This window comes from Xiphophorus hellerii, chromosome 24 (assembly GCF_003331165.1).
Source record: "Xiphophorus hellerii strain 12219 chromosome 24, Xiphophorus_hellerii-4.1, whole genome shotgun sequence".
NCBI classification, from domain to species: domain Eukaryota; kingdom Metazoa; phylum Chordata; class Actinopteri; order Cyprinodontiformes; family Poeciliidae; genus Xiphophorus; species Xiphophorus hellerii.
Genome location: NC_045695.1, coordinates 7,502,533 through 7,519,372, shown reverse-complemented (window position 1 = coordinate 7,519,372; position 16,840 = coordinate 7,502,533). Strand labels below are relative to the sequence as shown.

Sequence of the window (16,840 nt, the reverse complement as noted above, 5' to 3'; positions counted from 1 at the left end):
AAGCAGATGAAAGGAGGGAGAAGTGGCACAGAGAATAGATGGTAGAACATGCGAGTCGTGACAAACACGTATATTTTCTAGTAACTACAGAATAAATGAGTTACTTGGAAGCTTTCGATGCTCTTCAAGGATGCCACTTGATAAATTGCAACATGGAAGTACCACAGGACAGACTTCACAGTTACAAGTGAGCCTTGAAAATATGACCATAATTACATCTTGCTTTTATTTGGTGGAATAGCAGCTTTTATTGATTGACTTGAAAATCTTCTTCACAAGTTCAAATAATTAAAAACCTGTGAAGATTCTCCTTGAAACAAGACAGCTTTACAAAAAACAAGTCCAGATAGAGGTTATTACTATTACTATAGTAACTATATTACTATAGGATGTATCATTCAGTAATTTACTATATTTAGATAAATGTAATTATTTCTTTATTGCAAAAAAAAAACCCTGATCAAACTGAAAAAATAATTTACAGAGAGGAAATATTATAGATTATTAAAGTACCTGATGTTCAGTTTTTGGAATCATAAATAGTGCAATATTTTCATTTTGGACATTTCTGGGCATGCTATTTATTTTTATTTAATACATGGGGATGCACAGTTTGTTGCAGTCATTTTGTTCACATGTACATCCAGGTTACACCTGTACACACAGTATTTCATTACCAGGTACTTAACTGATGCATATCGACCAATTTCTGGTATTATACGATAGATTACTGACATAAACACTCACAAAATGTACGATTTTTTTGTATAATTTAATTTAAATGATATTCTTTTATGACTATTCTGTATTACACTACATCTCTGTTGATTGTGGTTTTGATCTCACATCTTCATGGTTAACTCTAATGCTTGTTCTTATTACGGTGGAATATGAGTCGATTGTCTTGCTGGAAGGTTTGGGTAAATATATGGTTGATAAAAACGTCCATGGTACACATAGATCAGGTGAAAAACAAACCAAACCTCGAGATGAAGAGGAGAAGGCACAAAATGAAAACTGGCCCAATAATACCTGGATAAAAAACATGAAGAATACCTTTTCCTTGAGATATGTTGTGTCGTTCACTGAGTCTATTGGAACGAAGTCTAAAGTAAAATACCAGCTTGTTCCCAGCTGATATTGGACAGAGAAAGGAAAAAAGAATACGTCAGTTTGTCTCCCGTAGAACCCCAACCTATTCTTTGGCGTTTCTTCTAGACAAGTGGAGTTATTTCTCGGTTTGCAACCTTGCAGCCCATTCCTGTGCACAGCCTGAAAGAGAGTTTCTCCTCTTTCAGGCTACAATAAATGATGTTGCAAAGTCATTTGATAGTTTCTTGCCAGTTGAGGTTTATTTCCTAACTCTGCCAGGCTTATTCTGTGCTCTCTCCTTGTATTTCCAACCCTTCCCCAAGTTGCAAATTGGGAGAATACCATGATTATACAATACTTGAGCATTACAGAGTTAAAGGACATTATTGCACAAGAGTGGTCTGTGCTACCGCTTAATAAGAAGCCAGTTTTTAATGTGGCCAATGACTTTGGCTTTGATTTTTCTCAACTTTACTTTGAACTTTTTTGATTCTGCAGGACCATGTTGTGGAGGCTAAAACTTTATAGAACAAATGGGATAAAACAATAGCATTTTCTTCATTTTATTCTGGGTTAAACTGAGGAAAGAACTGACCAACCTGAAATTGTCATAGAAATGTATTGATGTATGGAAGTCCAGCGATAACTTTTACTCAACTACTTTTACTTTTGGTTTGAAAATTAGTTTTTTATCCCCACGGGTTGTCAGGAAAATGTTAAACTTTGGTACGGAATGAACTAAAAAGCATCTCGACTTTTAATTTGTCGCCAGGGAAATATTTTTTTACACCTTGCAGTTTTCCACAGTTGAACCATTTCAGTGTGAGTTATGGTTTTGCTCACTTGCAGCACTCAGCCTTTCAGTTTGTCCACTAACTCGATGTTGTAGTTTATCTCAGAACTCTCTGAATGCCGGCTACTTTTAAACAGGTTCTTAAGAGGCACCTGTGATGCCAGATGCAGCACAGCTGACCCAAAATAAGAGCCAGATCTTCATTAGAGTAGCTGAATCAGTCACTCCTTTCTTAAGAACTCTTTACTCTTCTTCTTTTCATAAGCAAACTCTCTTCTCTCCAGTCCTCTATTTCCCCTTTTCTCTCTGGGATTCTGCTCTGTAGAATGATTTTTTTTTTTTTACCCAGAATCCCCCTGGGTAATTAGTGCTGTGATAATAACTGGTGTTGGAAACAAACACACCCACTTGCTGAACAGTGCACACAAACAGACGCACACAGATGAACATACGGTGCATATGTCCTTTCGTGGGCTCAGCTGCATAAAGTATCATTACACAAACAGCACCACAGAACAGGAGGAACAAATGCATGTTGAACTAAATTAGCTTTGATACTGAGGCTTTAAAAAAATACTGAAACGTTGGTGAAAAACAGGTGTTTGCTCAGCAATTTCCCTTGTGTGAATTCTGACCCTAGACAAAAATAAACTCAATTTTTCACCTGAAGTCAAACCAAATCTTCTCTGCACTGGTCAATAATGCTCAAATAGATGTTTGCACACAAATGCCATTTACAAAGCTGTCAATGTCATTTTGTGATGAGAATTACAGGCTTCCTACGCCGTCTGGAAATTCTTTTTGGGGGTTTTTTCCAGATCTGAATACGGATCGAAAAAGAAAATCGCAGCTTGAAGTTTCTCAACTTTATTTAATATCCCATTGATAGTTGTCATTTCTTCTTTCTGTCCTTCAACTGTCTTTATTTCTTATCTTACATCCTTGTTTCCTTAGTTTTCCTTTCTGTATTTACTTTCTTCCTAGTTTGGGGATTTCTGGGATCTACAGGCCTTTATCAATATCTGCCATTTTTTGATTTAGGGCTGCACCGATTGCAGTTTTCTAGTCGATCATCGATTTTTAAAAAGCCTGACCGGCCAATTCCAAATTTGGCCGATACAGTTTTTTTTTGTTTTGTCTGTGTGAATTGGTTTCACATGTAAGAATAATCTAACCACACAAAATTACGAAAATCAGGGCCCATTTACTACTTTCATTAACATGTTAATTTTAAAATATAAATGCTTTACTTCCTAGAGTTCTCAGTCCTTAAGTTTGGAAAAGTCTGGAGCTCATTGCTTGGAATACATGAAGGAACTTGTTGATTCTCTTCATGTCTTCACTGCATAAATCTGAAATATACATAAAAACATTCAAGAATATGGATTACCTGTCCAATTTTGCATCTTTATGTAACGTATTTATAAATATAAAACATTGTGGTTTAACTATACACACTAAAATGATGTTGCTAACATTCTTTATTAGCTTAATGCACAGCTGTGATTAAGGCTTTAGTCTATAATTATGAAGTATTGCTTATATTTTCCATTCATTTTGCTCAAGAAATTAAATCTCATCAGTTTAACAGTAGACATAACTTCGTTAGAAACATTTTGCTGAACAGGAATAGAGAAAACAACAATCAGCCAAAGCTGATTTACTGAAATAAAAATAATTCACACACCTTTAACTTTTATCATAACATCACATTACAACCACAAAGTCAGGGTAACTAACCCTAACCCCAACATTAAACAAGGTAGGATAATCTATTCTTATTAATTTGTAACTCGGGTCAAATTACAAAAAGATTACTAAAAATAAAAGCAACTTTATTATTCTTTGTTGTTGTCTTGTGAATGCAAATTGACTGGAACATTCTCGCATTCGAATCGTCGTACCGCTTTGCATCCAGTCGCCAAGTTGTGTTATTAGTAACCTCCACGCACTGTGCCAAAACTTGAGATTGCTTTTTCCTTCTTGTGTATGAATTCTTTATTTTTAGGCCCTTAATTGACGAGGCACGAAGCGCCGTCTGCATTGATTTAGAGGGTTTTGGCGCACGTTATCAAACATGCTAATGGGATCTCCTGGCTGATCATGGCTGGTGTGCATGCATGTTAGAGACTGCAATTCAAAAGATAACGACGTCCACGCGTGTGCGCACCACATCGCCGTAGAGAAAAAAAAAAAGAGTGATGAGGGAAATACAAAGATAAGAGCAGGCAGGCAGGGAGGGAGGGAGAGAATCCCCTGCTGTTTTTCCAATCAGGAGGCGTCGTCCTCCTCACTTGGTGATTTATTCTCTCTCCCCCTCTCCTTCACGTCCCAATTTCCACCCTTTTCCCCTCCCTCTCCCTCCACACACACACCCGCCCTCCATTTTTTTCATTCATTTCTGCCTGTCTCCTTTCTGTGGGCAGCTTGTGAACAGAGCTATTTAGAAACGACGACAGAAACGCATTCGGGCAGACGCGTCTGTGAGAATGACTCACCTGTAACGCCGGGAGGTTTTCATCCCGGCTCATTCTTACAGTTCACTTATTCTTTTCTGAGTACACTTCGGAGGAGTTGTCGCTGCCTCCGACATCACATTTCTTTTATTCTAAAAGCGCTATTAAATGATGCATGACCTAACTGACCAGCAATAATACGTTTCTGGCACTGCTTCGTGCCCATCAGCAAAGACCATTCTTCTTAAGCAAATGAATAATGAATCCGGGGTTGCAGGTCAGGACTAAATACATTTATAATTAGGTTATTCAATCCGCAAATGAAAAATAGCAAGCAGTTCAGGGAGCAACCGCTCTGTTGATATGAATCAAAATCATTTGTTTACATGACGGGGAGGAATGAAGGTTTTATTCAGTCATTATCACCTGTCTTGTGTTTTGCTGCCAAGCAGTGGTTTAGTCACATTGCATACCCCTCCGCTCATTCCCCAGAGCCACAAGTGTGTGTCTGATCCGCCTGGAGCCGCCTATACCTTTAATAACCGTGTCACTCCTCTGTTAGCGTGAGTGGATGTGGTAGAGCATGAGACGTGGCACATTATTGCTCTGTTAGATTACCAATGCGAGTGTTTATGCATTTGTGTTTATCTCGGAGGCCTCCCCGTAGACGCACACCCGCTGACCCCTCCCTCTTGGCGCTGGTTGGTTGCCACAGCTACAGTGTCGCCTCTCTTCCTCATGTTGCTATGAGACTCGGACCGACAGACCTGAGCTGAATGACAATGCGTCTGTGGATCTGGCAAGAGGCCTACAGGAACCAATAAGAGACGGTGCAGAGATGAACACTTCCCAGTCTGGGACCACGAGAGAGATTGTTTGGGTTGCCAGGAGCCGTCTCGTTATGTTAGTTCTTTTGTCGCAGCATTAAATAATTATTACAAATTTTAAATCAAATCAAAGTGTTGCTTAAGGTATTTTGACAAAACAACCCAAAAACCTTAATGTCAATAAATTTGCCAGAGCTAAATGAAGTTTAGTATAGAGATCAGCGTGATTGAGTTTCATACTGAAATACAATCTTACGTAATTAAGCAATATAACCAAATGAAACACTTGTAAAAGTTTGCTCATGATCTAAAAAAACAAAAATCCTCAAAATGTTGAACTGTTGTAAGTATACCTCAATCGTCAAAGTTTTTCATATGTGTTTTCGCCATACAGTTTCCACCTTTCTTTAGTTTGTATGCCTCAGTCTGTAACTCATGCCTAATTCTTTTTTTTTGTAAAGAACTTGTGTGGACATACTGTATATTTCATGAATGTTTTACTCACTAAGACGTTAAAGCTCAGAGTGTGTGTATGATCTGTGTATGAGCTACGGTGTGAGTATGGTTTAACCTCAAAAAAGAAAATCTGGGTTAATTGTATTGTTGTTATATTGACATATTTTCCAAATATTGTACCCCTCTAATACATATTTAACTGTTTGATTATTTCGAAAATAGTGTAGCTTATTTTTACGTAGCAGTTGACTAATCTTACAATGGAACAAAGCTAATTCTCAAGATAATATATATTTTTTGTTTATAAAAAAGTTTAGTTGTCTCACTATTTTGAGAAAATTAAGCTGATATTGTTGAAATTACTATCTGTATTTTGCTATTTTGACCAAACAAGCTTATTTTCCTCATAACTAGAAATTAAAAATTATTTGCAGAAGTATGAAGAAGTAAGCGATATCCCAAAACAGAGAAGCAAAAGAAGGACATGCATTACAAAAATAGTTTTGGTACCAAAATAACTTTTACTTTTCTTCTGTTGATCTAGAAATTAAAAAATAGATATCAATATATTTTTTAGACGGACTATGTTGAGAAACAAACTCGTGCTGATTTTCATTCTGAAAATCTAGATCCACTCACAGCTGCTTCGTTTCTGACCTTATCAAAGGGAGACGATGCTATCTCAGACGGCCTGCTCGTGGCTGCAGGGACAGTCGGTAGCACTGGCAGACAGGATTTTTCCCCTCGTTAGAATAACACCATGTCCCAGCACTGAAACACGCTCCACAGAAGAGAGTTTTGACACCTAGCAGCTGAGCAGATGTGGGTGGGTAGGATGAGCTGTTTTGAGCTCTGTGTCACAGGAATCAGTCTGCTTGCTGCTTTTTTTGTTTTTTATTCACCTGGTTTCTAGATGTCGAAGGAAAAAAAGAAGGTGTTGCTTTTTGTTCATATGAATACGATGAACAAAAATCCGTTTAATTCTCAAAAATCCTAAAACCAATAGATGCTAATAGGAAGAAGCTGACTTTCCAACAAGACGACAACCCAATCTCAGCTGCAGTTCTTTTGATATTATATAGACAACATTTCACACATAATACTGAATACAAATGGGGTTTTTTGTAAACTATAATAATGAAAACTAGAACTGGCCAATTTATCGATTTATCAAATTTTTGTCTTTTGAAAATTAAATTAGTTTTTTTTAAGGTTGAGTTATGTCAGCACACCCAAGGCAGCCATCTTGTTTGACAAGTTTACAGTTTATGTTTAGTTGGACTTTGAATTCAACACTGATGAAATATGAGCCAGCCTAAGATTATTTCTTTTTTGTTGCAAAAATAGTCATAATGTTACAAGAATACAGTCATAGCAATACAAGAATAAAGTCATGTGACAGTAAAGTTCAAGTAATACGAGTATAAAGTCTTACAGGAAAAGCAATTAAACAATCCGATCTCTGTCTCCTCAGGAACTGTTTACACCTGAATGCAAGTTTAAAGAGTCGGTGTTTGAGAACTACTACGTGATCTACAGCTCCATGCTGTACAGACAGAAGGAGTCGGGCCGGGCGTGGTTTCTGGGCCTCAACAAAGAGGGACAGATCATGAAAGGCAACAGGGTGAAAAAGACTAAACCAGCTGCACACTTCCTGCCTAAGCCCATAGAAGGTAAAAAAAAATCAACTTGTGTTTTTACTTGTTTTCTTATCAAATCTGATGTTCTAAATCAAATTTTCCCTTCTTCTTCCTGTCTTTAATAGTTGCGATGTACCGTGAGCCGTCATTGCACGATGTAGGAGAGGCGGTGCCTAAACTCGCAGGGGGCCCGCCTTCTAAAAGCACAACCTGCGAGCCCGTGGTCATGAATGGCGGCAAACCAGTCAGCAAACCCAGTAAGGAGGAGACATAACCCCACCTCTCATTTTTAGCCTCCCTGCCTGCCTGCCTGGCTGGCCGACTGACTGGACGCCAGGAACCACCACAGACTTGCCCTGCTGCTGCGCTCTCAAAAAAACAGACAAAAAAAAAAGAAAAACACGCAAGAAAAGGTAACAAACAAACAGCTATAAGCTCTGACTGGACAGCGACAGGGGCTGGACGTCCTGCCTCACCTCAGCCAACTGGACACTGGTGTGGGGCGGCACCAGGGGGACAGCGCTCCTGTTAAAAAGGCTGCTGAACTGGGTGAACTGGGACAGTGGCGTACGATCTCAGTTAAAGGACAAAAAAAAAAAAAAGTCCGTGGTCACTTATTTATTTATTTATTTACTTATTCATTTATCAAGGCTCCTGCTTTCCTCTGCTGATAGTTTTCTGTTGCTTGCTTGCTCCAGGCCGCAGACACACATCCACACAAACTCCGCTCCACTCCAAATCGACCGCTTGGATTCGATCTTTAAATACATTAAAAGCATCAGCAAACAAATGAGAAAGACCGTTTTAAATACCAAACAGTGATGATTCAGGGGAAAGCTTAGTCATCAATCACTTAGGATTTGGAACAGGATGTTCTGTACTTAAACTACATCAAAAAGCATCAAGAAGCAGCACATTGCATATGGTGAGCTTGCCATTCGCCATCTCCCTTACTACACGTCTCATCAAGAAGACACGAAACTAGTTCAGAGTAGACAAAGCAAGTCTTCGCATGAAGATGATTTATAATGAATTCCCAATTTGTAGCAGCAAGGTGTGTATCTGAAGTTTGCAGGTGCTGCAGCACCTTGGTAGCAGTCTGTGTTTACATAGGGTAGCAGATTTAGATTAACATGATCAAACGGTGTCCTTGGCCAGGAGGACTTTTGTAGACTTTTTCCTTTACTTGTTGCCTTCCCAAGTACTTGAAAACAAAAGAAGAAACAGGGTATTTGAACGTGGAAAGAGCCTGTGTTACTGGGACCACTATAATCCAGGTTGATAGTCCAGGATTTTTAGAGTTTAACTATATGACGTTGAAATGAATTTAAAGGTCCTAAAGTGTTATCAGCTGATACCCATGAAGTAGCATTTATAAGACGTTCTCCGACTGTTACTACTGATTCAGTTTTTACTTGTAGATTCTTAAAACTGAGCTTACATTCTACTTTTAGCAGTTTTCAGATTGTTTCGACTTGTTTGTCCTGTCGTCCCTTTGCCATTTTGTACCTCCGTTTCATACCGACCTCTTCCCGTATCAAAATAGTTGTCATATATTATGAATCCCTTTGGCCTGCTTTAATCCTCACATTTAGTTTGCTATTTACAATTAAAACCTCACAAATTAAAATTAAGAAGGTTTTTTAAAAAAAAAAAAGACATTATTCTTTAGCAGTGTCCCTGTATTCATCTAGAATTAGTCAAAAGCCTTTTCAGATTTTTCCTGTCATATTTATAGTGCAAAAAATCTTATTAAATTTGGAAACCGATGAAATGTTTCAATTTGTGATTATGATTTTAGAATAATCTATTATTTGGGATTGGCTAAAAACTGTTTACAGTAAAAGAAAAACCACCACTTTAAACAACAACAACAATAAAAAAAACATTTTAAATGATTTTGAGTCCTGAATTAAAAAATAATAAATTATTCATTTATGCTTCTGAAATCATCTGCAGTTTATGTGACTTCACTCTTCTTCAGATATTTAACCTTCAGTTCAGGGTTTAACATAAGTCAAAAACTGCTGAATTATTGTAATTGAATCATACTTTATTCATTGACTTCTTTACACATTTACATTCATATCAATAGAAAAAGCAATATTAAATCTTAAGTTTATTTTTATTCAATTATGCATCATAATCATTTATAATTGGTGTTTTTTCAAGCAGAGGAGTTGAAAAATTTGCTTTTTTTTCAATTCTTACAAATATTATCTCACAAAAATGCCCAGAAGACGAGATGCAAAATGTGGTAAAAATGTTGGTTGTCACGTGTAGTATGAAACATGGTAGGAAATGGTGAAGGGATGAGCTGACCTCGAACCTTTAGATGAGACTGTGAATGAAAAGGAAAACAGCTGTGGAGCACAAGACACTTTTTTTGGATTTTCCCTCGTTTCTTTTTAAGTTGTATCCTTTCAAGAAGGTTGAAGACAAACTCCGTCTACAGGACTTAGGACTTAGTGCTTCTGATGGGGTTGAAGTAGTTTGATTACACTATTTATATCTTATTTTGAAAAGCAAAAAAAAAAAAGACATGGAGCAGAAGTGCCACATTGAAATATACATCTGAATTTCTGAATTACCTGCCAAAATGAGGGGCTTCAACATCACAAACAGGGATTTTTATTTCAGAAAGTCCCCCAGTGTTTACTCTCTTGCCTATTTACTCAGTTTTACTCAACTCCATTTTTCATGTTTCACTTGCTTTGATGTCAAATAATTATGTCTGTTCCTGAATTACTGCAACCCTCCTTTTCTCAATTACTGATAACTCCTCCTAACACTTAAAACAGTAGGTGCCTTTTTCAGATGCAGTCTGGCCGTCACCGATCCACACAACTGTAAAACCAGACAAAAATGATTTATTTCTAAACTCGACCAATTGAAACTGTTTATTAGTACTTCTTTTTCATCGTATGTATAATTTTGATCCACAGTGGCTTAAAGAAAAGCAGAAGTTCCCACATGTAGTTTTAGGCCTGGCATGGATGTACAATCCAAGGTTTTTCTCCAACTCTAATCTTTCCGCCTCCATTACAAATTGGCTATAAACCAGCCTGCACATTTATTGATGAAATCTCAAACTTATAAGCAATTTAAATGTTTTTACTGATCACAAACCGAAATAATCGCACACCGTTAGATGGGCCAATATGAGCTCTTGTGGTGGCTTTTTTTTTTAGACTCAAAATACCGCCATATCAGGATTCACAAGTAAATTTGAAGTGTAAAACAGTCTTATGTGTATTTATGTCAGGTATTTGTATTGCTGCAACAATGCCAAACTGCAGTGATTTTTACTTGAGATGCACTGAGAAAGTGCCTGGTGACCAGAATTGGTCATAAACAAATGGAGGTTCATTTATTTTGTGATCCGGCAATGCTTCATAATTCTACCAGGTCACACTAGTAACAACACTCTTCTGTGTGGAAGATGTTGCTAGAGGTAGAAGCTTCAAGCTTGGGTCCTTTCAGTAGCTGTGATTCCATTAACCTTAAAATGACTTATTCAGTAAAAAAGTATTTTTGCTAAAAGACTAGCTGATCAAAACATCAATCATTTCATATTGAAAAATCATCAGATGGACCAAAATACTCAAATTCTCAAGTAAGAGTAACAGCTTAGTACAAATATTCCTAAAAGTAATTTTTTTCCAAAACGTTATTTAAATAAATAGAACTAGTTACTACCTAAATCTGTAAATTGGTCTATTACAGTGTAATGCAAAGTGTAATTTCATAACTTTAAGAATACAACTATTACATTTCAATCATTCATTTAAATAAAAATAAAGTGTAAGTGAAGTAAAAGTGTAGAAGCCTTCTTTCAGTGGAAAAAACTGATCATTCTTGCACTTTCTCTGGCTTCTCTCTAAAAGGACTTTGCATCGTTTACCTTAATTTTTTAAACCGGGCCTTTCTCAGTGACACCAGTAGTTAATTAATTGTCCTGAAATCCCCAAAGTAACACTTGAGTTTGTGAGAAAAATCCTAAAGTCACCCTCTCACTGTGAAAGCCAGTTTGTTCTGGGACTTTTCTGTTTCCTCGTATTTCTTCGACCGCAAGACTAGATGCCAGTCGCTTCCTCCTCCAGATATCCCAGGAGGAGATACTGTCATACTGTGATCCCACTTTGAGATTAATGGCAGGCGCATATTAATGCATTCAGGATCTGCTTATTAGAGCAATTAAAACAGACACTGTGTATCCCTTCTCGCTTTGAATCCCAATTTTGGACCAAAATAACCCCTTTTGCATTTTAATCAGATGATTGAAACACTGTCCTGTTTGCGGAAGATTAATGACTTTCGTCAACGTTGCCACAACTACAAAGCGGCAACAGGACAAAGCAGCCTCCCTGCAGAAATCAAGGCTGCTGTGATTCATTCGCACATCAAACGAGCAGCGGCGTCTCAAGCCTTGGCAACAGGTCTGCATCTGTTCAGCAGGTGAAACGGCGCGCGTGGACGTTGTTTATCCGAGCCGGACGTAGCCGGGTGCTACAGACCTCACAGTGTTTCCAATTGACATTTCAAAGATTCGGTTCTCACGTACACCACGTAATTTCTCTCCTTCGCTGAACTCATTAGCTGCTTCTCACATTCATGTACAAATATGTGGTCGAGCAGCACATCTTATTACATGAGCCATCATTCTGACTGATGTGGTCACGGAGGTGTTGTCTTTTCGCTTTTAAATGGGGGGGCTTAAAAAGAAATAAACCAGTTTCTGTGCTAATGTGTAAAGACAATAAAAAAGGAGAGGAAAATGAAAAGAAATGGCAAAGCGAGTGACTCTCATTAACTAAGCTTTGGTCAAGCTGTGGATCCTTAATTTCTCTACCCTCAAAGTTTGTCTTTAGCTTTGTTCTGTCTAATGTTATATGGAATAATATCAATGAGGAACAAGTCTGGTGCTGTGCTCGTCTCATGTCAAATAAATGTGGATGTAACATTTATTTATTAACTGTTGTGTCACAGTTGGGGGCAAAAAAAATGCTAAAATAAACCCTGACAATCACATACAGTGGCTTGGAAAAACTATTTATACCCCTCAAATGTTTTCACATCTTGTCACGCAAAGATTTCAAAACATTTGATCAGTTAAAGTGAGTTCATTCAATGCAGCTTTATTGGGTTCTTGCATAAAAAACCCAATAAAATGAACAAATTCGTCTTGACAGAATGTGAAAAAGTTTCAGAGGTTCAAATAATTTTGAAGTCGGTATATTCCCATTTACTTTTTGGGATCTTGTATTGTCTCAGCTATCTGTCTCTAAGCAGAACCTTATCTGTTAGACATGATACGAGGTGATTTGACCGTTTTTGATCAAATATTACGCGACACTGCAAAAACGTCAGATCTTACCAAGAATTTTTTGCTGTAGTTTCTGGCACAAACATCTTAGTACACTGGAAATAAGACAAAACTAACTTACAAGTAACTTTTCAGCAAGATATAGGTGCTTGTTTTAAGTCAATAATTCATTAACATTGATAAAAAGTTCTAGTTCTACATGCAGATTATTTCATATGTAACATAAGAAAAAAAAGTCTGACAGGAAAAAATTTGTTACTCTAACTAGTACTGTTTTTAATCAATATTAAGGAATTGTTGGCTTAAAACAAAATAAAACATTGTGTTTAATAAAATATTTAAAGTAAACATGACTTAATTCTTTTCAACTTCTTGTTTGTGCTCATCTTAAACAAGTGGCATGAACTCTTGGATAAAAAAATTAAGTCCATGCAAAAAAGTATAATATTTGACTGGCTAACAATCTATCCCACAATGCAATGTGCCACAAGCAGTAGCAATTAATTAAACCACTTTTTTATTTGTCACAAAAAGTGGTTTTTAAGATGAATGATTCATAGCGGTTGACTCCAAACTTCATCTGTGCAGTGAGTTCCTCAAGAATGAGGCTACTTTTAAGGCAGTAAAGCTCTTATTAGATATTTTTTTGGCATTTTTACATTTGCACACATGAAACTACAACATGAGTGAGTTGTTTGTTCATTTTCATGACCACCTCGCTTTGTTTTAGGATACAACTTAGCATATGATTGTTTGTTTGCCTTACTGAAAAAGTGAGCAAGCTATCATTGCTTTCTATGTTTTTTGTCAAAGTTTGAGCAGAGAAACAAATAGAAAGATTTTAGCTTAAAGGAAATGCTACATACTCAGATTTATTAAGTTAACTTAAGTTATGCTTACTAAAATTGTAAACCCAACCTATTGTGTTGTTTACAGTGTATATCTTGCTGAAAAGTTACTTGTGAGTTAGCTTTGTCTTATTTCAAGTGCACTAGGATATTTGCACTAGAAACTGGACCGAAAATACTTGGTAAGATTTTATTTTTGCAGTTGCGAGCTTGTCCTTTTTACTGCTGGCCAGCTTAGCGAAGCAGCTTTACGTCTCCAGTCAGAGCGGCTCTGCTTGTTAGGGCAACCCCAGGGATCCCATCAAGCCAAAGTGGTTCGTGAAGATCTGTGGGGATATGCTCACAAATTAATACGGTTTAAAGGCAGAGGAAGAAAGGGAAAAATGAAGAAAAAGGCCCGGTTTCCTGGATACTGACCAAAGACGCTTCTCCAATATTTTTTTTCTTTTTCCATGCTGCTAATCAGAGTTCAAAGAACCACTGGCACAATTACTGTCAGCATCTCCTGAGAGATTTCCTTTCCGCTGGTGGTTAGCCAGATGCCAGGGCTACAATTATGAAAGACTCCGCTCCACACAGGAAGAGAGCAGCTGACTAAATTAGAAGTGAGCAATCGCAGTAACCAGGGTGACTTTTAATTTCCACATACAGGTACCCAGTCATGCTCTCGTGGCAGCATGCATGTACCCATCTTAGTTCGCCTGAAAGTCAGGAGGCACAAAATGGACACGAGAAGAAAGAGGCAGACACACACACACACACAAAAAAAATCCCTTTGTGACCTGACCACTGCATCGCAGGAGCACTTTAGAGTCACGGGAACATGTAATGGTTAGCGCTTATGATGTAGCTGGCCTCCCTCAGGTTTTTCACTTTCTTCTTCTCTGCTTTAGTCCTTTTTCAAAAGACTGCCTTATTACATCTGAATCTAAAGACAGCTCTCTCATCCCATTCTCTCTGGGCACTTAGATCCCACACTCTCATAGAAACACATGCAGCAGATACAACTTCAGCCTATTTTACTTTTCAATTATCCTTTGATCCCTCCCCAATCTTCTGTTCACTGGGACCGCGCTTGCCGTCGCTTTCTGCTTGTTGTGTAATCAAGCATCCGGAGATCTTACTCCCACCTTCGTCACCTCCTCCTCTGTCTCGTCGTCCCTCCGTTTGGAACGGTTCCCACTTGTTGCATGGATTTGAAAAGAGGAAAGATAGCAGAGGTGGTGTTTGTGGGGGTGGGCGGGGCTTATGCATGTGGTAATTTTATGAAATCAAAAGAAACACCAGTGGTACTTGGGCGATTTTTGGCTCATATCTTGCTGTTAGTTTGCACAGTTGGAGAACATAAAGGTGTTTTACTCCCAGAGCTGTCAGACAGGACTGGAAATCCACAACTGCAATAAAAAAAACCAAAGGAGGAATCCAGAGGTACTCTAATGCATGCCTAAATTTTACTCCGATGGCTCAAAATGTCACATTTATTAAAAATAAGCGCATGATTAAGAAACTTTGACATTCTTTGTGTCCCTTTAACTGTGATGGATTAAAATCAGCGCAAAAATTCAATTTGTTGCAAATTATACAACATATTTCTTAAAAGTAAACTTGTCTCACTTGAGGAGAATTCTGTTTCTAGGTTTGCTTCTCCAAGATGCACAGACTTGGATAAATTAGACACATTTTGCATGCATGAAATGCTATAATATCCAGTTTTTTCTCTGTGATACAGGGTATCTGTGCGCTGAATATTAAGCCGGCTCGAAGAACATCTAATATCAGAGCAGCGGCGTGTTTTATCCTCCCTGTGCAAACCCCCACCAGCTATCAGCCAAAAGCTAAAGTGACTGGTGCCAACCTTTAAAGGAGATTGCCTTGTGTGTCGGTAAATGTACAGTTAACTTTACATATTATGCAAACAGTTTGTCTGCACTGTACAGTTTGTGTCCAACCTATTGAATACACAAAAACAATATTGAATAAAGGCTTTATAAAAAGAAGGTGTGTTTGGAGTGGTTCATTCCCTGAGGTATTGTGTAAGATTGTCACAAGAGGATTTTAACTTACATTTTACATAATTATTATTATTTTTTTGAACAGATAAGCAATGTTCCAGCCTGGAAAAGTGATGAAAAGTATGGAATCTGATGTCAGTTTTCGATCAGTGTGGAGAAAGAAAATAAAAGTAGGGAAGAACTTGTGTACTTCTGCACTGTTGTCTAAAAGCCGTGTGCTCTTTCCATCCCTCCCTTATGTCCTTGCTTCTTTCTTTCTTGCTTTCATTCTTTTATCTGCTTTCTTTCTTCTGTAGATACACCAAAGTTTGTTTACTTTTCAGCAAAGCTTGTTTACTCATTATACAATTGGAAGCTAACGCTAGTTACCTTTGACAAATGTTAGCTGAGTAATATCTGGTAGTTTGTGTATTTGAAAACAGCATGAATTTGATTTTGTCTGAGTTAAAAACTAGTTTCAGTGTCTGCAAATTGCTGAACTGCTTTAAAGGTAATTGCACAAGCTTTAGAACCTGTGGAAAGCAAATGAGGAACAATTAAAGTACAGTGTCACTTGTATAAAGTTGGTACATGTCATTTAGGTTGACCCCAAAATTATTATTAACATAAACAGAGAATAGCTTGGGTCTGAAGTTCTGCTGCACAACTTTATTCTTTTTAATTTTTTTTCTGAGTGGCAGCAGATCAGATTTTCAAATGATGCCTCTGACTCTGGATATGATTTAATTGTAGGATTTGACTGGACCAGTCTGACATAAATTTTGCTGTTCACAGATCAGCTTTAAAGACCTTATTAAAACTAAATCTACTAGTTAGATTTAATTAGAGATATCATAAATAGCTAGTTTGTAGTATAAGTCACTGTTGCAGCAGACAATGTGAAGTGACTCTTAGGCTGTTGAATAAACAAGGCTCAGACATTTAATTACATGCGGCCCTATAAAGGAGGTGATAATGTCAGTTTCTTGTAAAGGTAGAACATATTTTTTGTCAAGTAGGTGTAATAGAAGTCAATAGAGACGTAGTTACTGCAATAAAATGAGTTTTAATTGAGCTCCCTAATGCTACCACTCCCATCCCATTGTGTATCTGTCTCTTTTAAATAGTAATCATGTGAAGTGGGCCCAGCAGACTGCATTTAGCTGCTTCACTACAATTTGATATCCAGAAACAGAAACCAAGCATCATGCTGGCTTGCAGCCCTTCTTAATTACCCAAATTGGCCCATAGGTTTATATTTCGTTTCAAATCTGAGCCCACACCTTGGAAGATATAAAATGCAACACTAAAGAGCGAGGAAAAGCTGGATCCATGCGCATAATTCGTGTCATATCTGCAAATCGGCGCCGTTTGAAATAAAATTCTCGTGCAAGTTTGTCGAGCCTCCAGA

General features: G+C 37.6%; 1 protein-coding gene and 1 long non-coding RNA gene across 3 annotated transcripts in view; one reads left to right on the top strand and one right to left on the bottom strand.

Annotated features, from left to right (window-relative positions):
* The window catches only part of LOC116716146 (fibroblast growth factor 14-like), a 50,798-nt gene extending 40,995 nt beyond the window's left edge, over window positions 1-9,803 (top strand). For both annotated transcript variants that reach the window (XM_032557021.1, XM_032557022.1), the window contains exons 4-5: window positions 7,099-7,297; window positions 7,390-9,803. In XM_032557021.1, the coding sequence (XP_032412912.1) occupies window positions 7,099-7,297; window positions 7,390-7,538 (348 nt within the window). In that variant the 3' untranslated portion in view covers window positions 7,539-9,803. The remainder of the gene's footprint in view (window positions 1-7,098; window positions 7,298-7,389) is intronic.
* On the bottom strand, window positions 8,914-10,874 carry LOC116716147 (uncharacterized). The gene is made up of 2 exons (XR_004338395.1): window positions 10,690-10,874; window positions 8,914-10,655 (listed from the first exon to the last, which is right to left on the bottom strand). It is a non-coding gene; the product is annotated as an uncharacterized LOC116716147 (long non-coding RNA).
* Between the last annotated feature and the right edge of the window lie 5,966 nt (window positions 10,875-16,840).